This window comes from Medicago sativa, chromosome 4 (assembly GCF_051527215.1).
Source record: "Medicago sativa cultivar Bolivia chromosome 4, Bolivia_mono, whole genome shotgun sequence".
Classification (NCBI taxonomy): domain Eukaryota; kingdom Viridiplantae; phylum Streptophyta; class Magnoliopsida; order Fabales; family Fabaceae; genus Medicago; species Medicago sativa.
The window spans coordinates 93978478-93989149 of NC_140752.1; the positions used below are offsets into that span (position 1 = coordinate 93978478).

At 37.8% G+C, this 10672-nt stretch overlaps 2 protein-coding genes across 7 annotated transcripts; both read right to left on the reverse strand.

Annotated features, from left to right (window-relative positions):
• Positions 1-455: 455 nt before the first annotated feature.
• LOC146933989 (uncharacterized) lies at positions 456-1545 on the reverse strand. The gene is made up of 2 exons (XM_085707868.1): positions 1132-1545; positions 456-509 (listed from the first exon to the last, which is right to left on the reverse strand). The coding sequence occupies exons 1-2, from the start codon at positions 1543-1545 to the stop codon at positions 456-458; spliced, it is 468 nt and encodes a 155-aa protein (XP_085563994.1).
• A 4179-nt stretch (positions 1546-5724) lies between these two features.
• On the reverse strand, positions 5725-10458 carry LOC146933990 (phosphatidylinositol 4-phosphate 5-kinase 1-like). 6 transcript variants are annotated; one of them, XM_085705809.1, is made up of 8 exons: positions 9232-10458; positions 8803-8967; positions 8480-8645; positions 8274-8384; positions 7972-8165; positions 7735-7865; positions 7598-7637; positions 5725-6316 (listed from the first exon to the last, which is right to left on the reverse strand). In XM_085705809.1, exons 1-8 carry the CDS (start codon positions 10146-10148, stop codon positions 6028-6030), a joined length of 2013 nt encoding a protein of 670 aa, XP_085561935.1. In that variant the 5' UTR covers positions 10149-10458; the 3' UTR covers positions 5725-6027. The 6 variants fall into 6 exon arrangements, with proteins under 6 accessions (XP_085561935.1, XP_085561937.1, XP_085561934.1 ...); XM_085705811.1 differs by having other exon boundaries at positions 5725-7037; XM_085705808.1 differs by having other exon boundaries at positions 7598-7640.
• Positions 10459-10672: the final 214 nt, after the last annotated feature.

The following is a 10672-nucleotide window of genomic DNA, read 5'->3' on the forward strand; positions in this document are numbered from 1 at the left end:
AGTCAAAGAAAACGTGTTTTTCATTCAAAATCGTCCAAAAAACGCGGTAAAACTCCACTAACCGGCCAAACCTTTGGTGAAACGTCACCGGCCAAAATGTTACTGAGGGTTGCCGGATTTTATAATCCAGAATGCATGAAGTATTTCCGAATTATAAAATCTGAACTGTATCAGACCCTTTATTTGGATCGTTTTCGTTGCGAAATGTCTTGGAAAAAAATAGATCAAAGATACATAACATAAATAGAAGCAACATAAGACAAATAAACAGTTAAAAAAACCATAATAACATAAATGATGAATCTTTTGGGATGGTGTTCGAAGAGGAGCTTTTGAACTCGATTTTGCCGGCCTGCCAACTGACATGTTACGATCGGCAGGCCGACATTATCGAGTTCATAAGAACCTGTTCTTTGGAGTTAGATCTGCAACATAATGAAGAAGGGCAAGGTGTTTCAAGAGGGCTTCTTTGAGTTAGATCCTGCTGCCTTGCCAAATGACATATTCATCTGGCAGACAGCAAGATCTAACTCATAGCAACCTCTTGATATTTTTGACTTATCTATGTATCAAGGAGGCATGAAGGAGTATCTATATATTTTTGACAGCATGCTGAAGATCTTCATCATGCCGTCAAATAGAGAGCTAACTCATCCATTTGCGACAGCATGAGAAAGATCATCAGCTTAATGACAAAAATTTGCATGGTTTTCTTTGGTGTGTTTGTGTGTTTTGATGGTATTGAAGGTGAAAACCGGAGAGGATGTATTTATAGAGGTCCTTGGATGTTGTGGACCACATAAACTCTTGGTGCAATGTGGTCCATACAAAAGAATCCTATACTGAGGCATTCCGGATTTCGTTTTCCAGAATACACTTATGCCCTATGTTATTCCGGATTTCGTAATCCGAAAAGCATATCTTTGGTTATTTTATCGATTAAATGAACATCTTTGACGTAAATTAAAACATAATGAAAGTTTAAATAATATATATATATATATATATATATTATTCAAAACATAATGCAACAACTTAATTCAACAACACATAACTAACACGCAATTAAAAAACCAAAAAACACGCGATTAATTAAAACATAACACATTATCACAGATCATCTAAACTAACTTCTTCCTCCTCTGGTCCCTCCAGCAGAGCCCTGATCGCTTCGTAGTTCCTGGGTCGGTGCAAACTTTTCAGAATTTGTTCATCAGATCTAACCAACGAAGCGTCCAACTCGATTGGTCCTCTAGTGTTGTGCTGACCAAAGACAGAGAACATGGTTCTCACGTCGTCGTCGTTTGTGAGTTTCATCCGGCTGAAGCGAAGAGATCCGGCTGAGTCGGACAATGGACATCGATATTCGACACCGACCACCCTCCTCGTGTCTCTGCGGTTGAGTTGACGGTTGATTTGATCCAGCTCATCCTTCAGCCCGGAGAGGGTGACATCGTCGCGAATCCTAAACAGATGGGGTGGTGTTCCACCGTTGTAGTAGACTTCCGCTAGCTTGGTGTTCGGATCAAAGCCAGGGAATTCCATGTTGCAGAGGTATATGGGCGTTGTAGTTTACTTGTAATGAAAACAGGGTCCCCTATTTATAGAGGTATATGGGCGTTGTGGACCACGAAAATTGTCGGTGCAATGTGGCACACACAAAAGAATCCAATGCTGAAGCAATCCGGATTTTAAAATCCGAACCAAACATCACCATACACAAAGTCCCAAGTTCTCCTATGGTTAGGGGTGGGAATAGGCCAGGCCGTCCGACAGGGGCCTACGACCTAGCCTATTTAAAGCCTAGCTCGGCCCAGCTCGTTTATTAACAAGGCCAGGCTCAAGCTTTTAATAAGGCCTATTTAATTAAACAGGCCAGGCTAAGGCTTGCAAAAAAGCCTATTAAGCCCATCCGGCCGACCTATTAAGTTTTTCATATATAATATATCTTCCATTATTGATATTTTTGAAATTTTTTTTCCATAAACACAAGCCTTCGTATGATTGGTTATTTAGTAGCTGATATATTGGTGTGATTAGACCTTCATATGAATTCATTATTCAGTAGTAAACATATTTGTGTGCATTAGACCTTAATAAGTTTTGGCCTATTTAGGAGTAGGCTTACATGTGTTGCCAGGCCTTAGCATAAAATAGGCTTTTAAATAGGCTTTCAGGCTTCATCAGGCCTTTAAAAAGGCCAGGCCAGGCCTCGAAAATGGGCCTATGATGGGTAATAGGCCAGGCTCAGGCCTATAATTTTTGAAGTAGGCCAGGCTTAGGCCTTACAAAGCCCGGCCCGGCCTAGCCCATTTCCACCCCTACCTATGGTTCACGCCATGATCGTATCTTTCCGGAATATATAATCCGGAATATATGTGTATTCCGGATTATATCTTCCGGAGTGCACCAGAAGCTTTTGGCCGGTGGTCTGCACCAAAAAGAAAACGTTTTTCAAACGTTTTGGGCGGTGGTCAAGTTGAAAAACGTGTTTTTACACGTTTTTTGACCGGCATTGATGGCTTCCCCACCTTTTTTTATCCCCCTCCCCTATAAATATGGTTCATTTCCTCAAACATTTTCACACCTTCTTCTTTCTCCTCTTCTCCTCTTCTACAACGATGTGTTTCCATCGTTGGCCTTTCATAAAAAGAGGCCTCTTTGGAAATCCATCAGGGGCCATATGATCGGTCAATAGGGAAGGGGTCAGTCTGGGTGTGAGGTTGGTTTGCCTGGGTGTCATTATCACCATCATGGTCTCTTGTTCCCTAGAGGCCCCTGTGCCCCCTCTGTCTCCCCACCAACACCAAAGCTACTGGTATGTCCCATCAGGAAGCATTGGTTTCTTCTTCCCCGCCATCTTCTTTCCTCCCACCCTTTTTCCTCTCCACCAGTGGTTGGATCCACTGGTATAGCTTATGTAATAAGATAAGATTAGAAATAGGTTTAGGATGTAATAAGCTTAAAAAGCTTGAAAATTATTGTAATGTATTGTTCATATATTAATAAAATGAATTTTTTTTTATTCTTGTGTCTTTTTATTTTTGTTTTTAATTTTATTCGCATTTTATTCCGGATTAAAATTGCAAAAATTTTGGTAAAAGATTATTCCGGAATTGTAAAATCCAGAAACATCTGCAAAATTCTAACAATGTAATGCGGAAAACGAAATCCGGACCAGGGGTAAAATTGGAAGAAAAAAAAATTGGGCACGCGAGGAAAGGCATAGGGTGGGAAAAGTAATAGTCCCCATTTTAACATCAAACAAGCCCAAACTCAGGTTCATTTGAACCGGAAAAAATGTAAGGTATGATAAGATAAAAATATGAGTTTCTTTTTTCACCCCAAGCTTCTCGCACGCTCTATTTCATGGAGTGTTTGTGGAGGGTATTTCGAACATTTTTACACGTTTTAGAATATAAAATCCAAAATATAGGACAGATGAGAAGCTTGGAGGATGGAAAAAGAAACTCTAAAAATCTTTGTTCAATGTTGTATTTAAAGGGACCGGACAAAACTTCAAAATCTTACAGTTTTTTAACATAAAATTGGTCTTGAACAAATCATACAAAAAATATAATATATCCTTACATATACTATTTATTAATTATTCTCCCTCCAATTAAAGTTTTTATAGTTGCACTTCTCCTGAAATAGTTTTGAGGGTAATGTATTGTAAAGGATGATGAGAGAATTCTATGTATGGTCTTGGTTCAACACAAAGGGACACTTGGAACTTGGAAGCTTAAAATCAGCATGGAGAAAGAACACACGAGATAAGAGTTGAGAGAATGCAAAAAGTATAGGATGTTAACACTATTCGATAACCATCCAAGGACTAAAATAAATTAGACCAACTCACGCACGGTGGACAACCTTAGTTGCTTGCACACAATATACAGCTCCTAGAACATGATCACACAAAAAAAGGATAATAGTTGATTCCGAAGCAACAAAAAACGAAACGCATGAGATGTAATCTGGGTGGATTCTAGAGTGAACCACCAACTAAGTGGTTCATGGTGAACCATGAATAAAAACCATCGGATTATGTTGTCCTACCAGATCTTTTGATGTACCTAACACAGAATAATTTTTTCTTCTTTCTTCAATCTCACTCTCACGTACTCATTACCACCATCAACTCCCAAATCACCATCTTCTAAGCACAGTTATGAATCTTGATTTATTTTCTTTAGCAACCTTAAACTCATCTAAATTCAAGTAATCACAATAATTTATTACTTGGCATAATCTTTGAAAATGTTGATTGAATATACTTATAACATCACGTCACCCCTTGATTTCATCCAATCTTAGAACACTTAGCATGATCCTTGTTTTCACCCATTTTAGCAATTATTTGTTAATTAATTAAAAAAATGAAACTTTCATCTTTACAATTAAAATATTAGAGGAATAATCCTCAAATAGGATATATGTGAGGACGGCAGTGGAGGTTCGTGGATAGCAGTTTTCCTGGACACTGCAAACTTTGGTGCGTTCATGAACTAAATGGGAGGAAGAAAAAATAAAGAGTTCATTAAAAAAAAAAAAATAAGAAATGTGTGATCTAGTGTATAATATCATATATAAACTTGATCAATCTAATGTTTGTTCCAAGTGGTTCACCGGTGAGGGACTTAATAGAGCCCTCGTCCTAGAATTCACCTGTAATCTGTAGATTTCACCGAGGAATGCACATGATTTCTGTCAAAGAAAGGATAATAAGATTTTAGTTTATCTAAAACAGAACACATAAATTCTTGCTATTCTTATGAGATTACTCTCTTAACATTTAACAATAACCCCCTACACACACAAAAAAAAAAAAGGCAAATTCGAGTACATTTAACAATGGCGTTACATATTTGAATTTGAATTGAGCTTACAATTTAAAACTTCAACAAAATCATAGTATCACCGTGGTTTTTACGAAATTTATTGTGATTCCAAACATGCCCATAATCCCCTTTATTTACCAACACAAATCTACTTGTATCCACATACCCTTCGGTCTTTTGATATATTACAATTATTTTTTGGTCTGTGGGCCTTTCATGTTTCAAATCTCCAGTTTTTTCTTCTGGAATACGGCTTGGTGATCAGTGAAGGTGAGACTTCTCTAACAAGTTCCATCATTTTGTCTTTTTCTTAATATTAAAATGTTGAAGGCATAACATGCAAAAATACCTATCAGATGCCACATTGGTCCACACATAACATAGGTCCACATTTGACGTGTTAGCTTCGTCATTTTGTTGGCTTCTTGGTCTTGGCATTGTTCAAAAGAAGAAGAAAAAAAGGGACAAAATAGATAGGGAGTTTTCTACCTTTTTTTCAAACTTGGTATCATGGTTTGTACAATGACAAAGGAGAGACAAAAATAAACAAATAAAACAACCAAACACTGCCTCTTTCATTCTTGCGCCATATACTCACTCCAAAAGTGGAAGAAAAAATAAAAGAAGTTTGAAAAGCACATCAGAGAGATATTGAGGGACAAACTTGGGTCCCCTATGTCAACTTTTTCTTTCTTGTTCAACAGCTAAAACTTTTTTTTTTTTTAATTTCTCCAACAGAAACACATGTTCAATTCAATTCTGTTATCAAAACTAACTCTCTCACTACATTTATATCCCTAATCATTTTGAATCTTCATTCCATACCCTATACCCCTTTTCTGCACACCCCACAATTGATCCATATGCACAATATAAGCAATTAAAAAGAAAAACTAATCATGACGTGTGATTTTTATATGCATAAGCTATTGTGACAACCACTCCCCACTACAAAAGGGAAAAAAACATTGACATAAGTGGTGTCTCGGTTTTTCTCCCCCCACCCATTATAATACTTGAAATGGCTATAAGAAAAATTTAGCCATCAACAACCACTATATACTAATCTAATGGATTTAATTGGATGCCAATGAGCTATGTTTGGAACATTTTCTTTCTTGCAGAGGTGTGTCACCTAAGCATGTCATTGAATTGGTCCCGTTCATTTTTGTCCAAACATGTGTCATTTGTCTTCAACAAAGATTCTGTGTATGAAATCCCTAAACCTTTTGGAGTATAGTTTTGGACCAACGGCTGAGATGGAAGTAGAATCCACTTGTAGTGACTTATACGCATGTTCTATCCTTTTGCTAATATCATAGTCTTGGAGAATGTCAATGATACCAAAGTAGAGGATTACATCAGAGATCTCACTACTACTCTCTGAACAAGGAGTAGAATTGTTGCTACTTCCACTACACACCCTCACAGCTCTGGCGGGCATGTTCATTCCTAGCCGGATTAAGGGTCCCCTGAAATATCAAGATTCACAATTACATCCTAATTGCAGTAAAATCAATTTTGTATCCCTATAAAACTCACAAATTATCATTTTGGTTTTCATATTTTTATTCTAGAAAAATACAAAAATTGTTAAGTTTCCCCCAAGTTTCAAGTCATAGAAAACATCAATGATCCATCAAATCACAGTCAGCTACCGTTTGGCCTTACCAAGAAAATCAAAATGACCCCACTAGCATTTGTTTCAAAATGTCAACACAACAACATAGTCCAGTTATGTGAAGACAACTTGAAGTCATTTTAGGTGCATCTCTATGCTCAAACATAGGGATCATATTTATAAAAGGGAAATGTTAACCGGTGCCCCTGGAGCACTAGTTAAGACATTTAAAAGGTAACTTATCATGAAAATATATGTAATCAATGCATCGAAAATCAAAATATTTGACTTTTTTATAAAATAATTTCTTCTATTAGAATCCTTAAAGAGTGCCCCGGGGGCACTTGTTAACAAGACCCTTTTAAAAATAGCTCAATAAGTCATAGTAGGTAGATAGGACTAGAGAATGCCAAATATAGCACGGATTCATCACTACACAGTGATTTGTTTGTACAAGACCATGACCTCTTGGCACTTTGTGTGGGCATGACATGGGCCATAGTGACATTTCAAAACACAAAAAGTAGTTCAGCCTCTCTGTTTGTCTTAGACCCGGGTCCATACGCAATAAACTGCAACGGATGCATAGAAGTGAAAAACAATTGCCACCAACAGAAGCAAACAAGATAGTAGTGTTAAAAACAAAAATGCTACCCCCCCAATAAATCATCTCAGTATGCGGTAACCTATGTAGCACAACAAGGCATGTGATTATATCCAATTACTTCAATATCTCAAATTATTACCAATTTCGACGTGTCAGTGTCACTGTCGTGACTGGTGCCTCTGTGTTTGTGCTTCATAGCTGGTAACGTTTTGTAAGTAACAACTGGTCAGTGTCACTGTCGTGACTGGTGCCTGTGTGCTTGTGCTTCATAGCTGGTAACGTTTTGTAAGTAACAACTGGTGTGTGAATGAAAGAATCGAGATTGTCCTATTATTCGACTAAATTTGTAAAATGAGATACTTGCTAGGTTGGAATTTACATTAAAATTGCACATGCCAGAAACTAAAACAAGTGGATCAAGATTTCTAAATCTCAAAACATTGTCTTCTATTGAATAATGAAGAATGAAAAGTGCAAGGAGATTGAGAACAAGCTTAAATAAAAATAAAAGGGAAAAGAGCATACCGGGGCATGTGCATCTCGTCATCATGCATGTCTCTCTTGCCTGCTAAATTCATAATCCATGAGATTTTATATCCCTTGAGGATTTCAGCATTTGAAAAGGAAAAAAAAAACACGTAAGAGGGAAATGAGGTAAATACCTGACTGCAAATCATGCGGTGAACTTTCCATTTCATCAACTGAGTAATCATCGCGGAAATGAAGGCCAATCAAAAGACTGTAATCCATGATTCCCTCAGCTTCTAGAAACTCACAGTCTCTATCAAGTTGCCTGAGCATAATTCATTGCACACAATACCAAGTCCATCAGAAGAGCATGAAAAATGATGAAAAACAAAAAAAGTAAGAAAAAATGTTCAACTAGGTATGTTCCATACCGTTTAAGCTCTTGAAACCAAGACTGCTCTAGGCGAAAGACATAATCAAGATCAAGGTCTTTGAGAGTGGTCGTCTCATTGATTTCCTCCCGGGGTTTATCGGTGATTCGACCATGAGAAGAACCTTTGAGATCAAACCTTTTATGGATTCGATACTCCGAACAAAACACATTGCCCATCACAATAAACCGAATCTGTTTTTTTCCAACACATTACAACTTTCATTACATTTAGATAAGGATTAGAATGGTAAACAGCTTGAATAGCAGCATAACTCAATGTTTTCAATTATCAAACCATACCTTTTGACCTCCAACAGGTTTGATACAATGTGCCCCTAAGAATGCAGTTACCAAAGAGTTCTTGTACCGACAAACATGTTGGTAGTAACGTGGAAGCATTCTGATAAGCACCTGACAGACACCAACTGATTATGTGAATACAATGTTCAAAATTAAGATATCTTCAAAATAATGAATGCAGGAGACCAAAAAACAAAACAACAAACCTTGACTTCAGATTTCTTCACCGTTTTGATTATGAAACGGTCGTCTTGAGTGAGGTAAAAGATGCTTCCACTTTTGCCGGGAGAAGACATCTCTCTGAGTGAATCACTTCCACAAATAGCATGCATGTAATCCGCAGGATCTATGGCAAATAATTCCCTTAGATGTCTAAATATATCCAACCAACCCACCAAGAAAAGAGCAACAACCAAGATATTATCACAGTTAGTAAAGAAAATACACAAACAGTCTTTCTTCACTTGGAAATAAAAAATAACCAGAAATTTAAGCATCAATTGATAAAATTAAAGAAAATTGTTAACACCTGAACACCATGGGACAATAGTCTTTCCACCTGAAGTCCACAGATTGATGTTGAGGTGCAAACTTGGATCCTTCCATTGGCAATCTAGTCCAGAATTTCTCCTTGGGATCAAAATCCCCTCCTCTAAGCTCTCTCACAACGGGAGCATACTTGCCAACAGTGTATCTATAGGCAACAAAACAAAACACCTCAACATCAACATGTCTTATTATTATGATTATTATGCTTAACGAACTAGGTAGCACCGCCATTTCAGATTGAAGGCATGTGTGGTGTCAACACACACAAACACGATACTACTCAAACATCTAATTGCATTCAATTAGTTTCATTTTGGTAAATTATTACCGATTATTATCAGTGTCCGATGATCATGTATGTGATGTGCTTCATAGCTAACAAAAAATCAAAGCAAGTAAAAAGCAATACCTGATACCCAATTGGAGATTAAGCATAAGATCATAATTCTTATGCCCCTTAGACACAATTTGACCAGGCTTCTTAACCTCACCACCATCAAGAGACCAAGAAGGACTCTTGTACAACACACCACAACTACTATCTCCACTACTATTTTCAGATTCACTACTACCATCTTTGTAAAACACAGAAGCATCGACATTATCAACAATCTCACAAGTAATATCACCAGCTTCACCATCAAGCTCCCAAATACAAATCCTTGGAAAACCCACAACACCCTTTGATCCATCCATCTCACATCTCTTCTGTTTCACTTCATTCCCCTCAAAATCCTCACCACACCAAGTAAAAACACCATTCCCTTTAAGAACCCCATTTTCCCAAAACCCTTCATAACGATTCCCATTAGCCCAAACCAAAACCCCTTTACCCCAAATAGCACCATTCTTCCATTCACCAACATACTCATTTCCGTTATTCCACACATACCTTCCTTCACCATCTTGCAAGTTACACCTCCACCATCCTTCATACACATCACCATTAGTGTAACGTTTCTCACCAAACCCATTTTTTCTATCAGCAAACCATGTTCCTCTGTATGTATCACCGTCAACACCGATGAAAGAACCGAAACCTTCCATTCTACCGGAGATGAACTCACCTTCGTAGGTTGCTCCAGATGGCCAGGAGAATCTTCCTTTACCGTTTGGTTTTCCGTTTTTCCAGTGACCTTCGTATACACAGCCGTCTGACCAGATGTATTTTCCGGTGCCGTGAGGGGTGTTGATATTTGATAAGGCTCCGGTGTAGATGTCGCCGTTAGGGAGAAGGTTGGTGTCGTCGGTGGTGGAGGGAGTTATACGGCGTGAGCGAAGGAGGATGGTGTTGGAAGGTGGTTTGAGGAGGATAGTTTGTTGCATTGTTTGAGTGTTGGTGTTTAGCGTCGGCGAGGAAGAAGCATTTGAAGGGGAAATGAAGAGACACAGAAGAGGGGAGAGAGAACAAGACAAAAGGACACGCACGGCTAGTGATGAAATGGGTTTGTTTGTGTATTGATATTTGATTCATTCATTCATTCAAGCCAAGCCATTATGATGTTGATGATAATGTAGAAACAAATCCTACAGATCCACGTGTTTTCTCTTACCCTGCTCCTACGCCTACGTCTTGATGCTATCTCTGTACTCCCCCCTACTCACCAACGCCGCCCTATGATGGAAACTTTATTACCAACTTCTAAACTTTGTTCATGGAGATCTACCATAAATCTTAACTATTCATTATAGTATTAATTAATAATGGTTAAACAAAATAAATATTTCCATGTTTTTTTCTCAATTTATTTCCCCAACTCAATGTATAATGAGTTTTTATCTATCTATCTTCTATTGTATTAAAATTGATGTCATTCAAATTTCCCATTTTGCCCATTGGGGGGCATTTT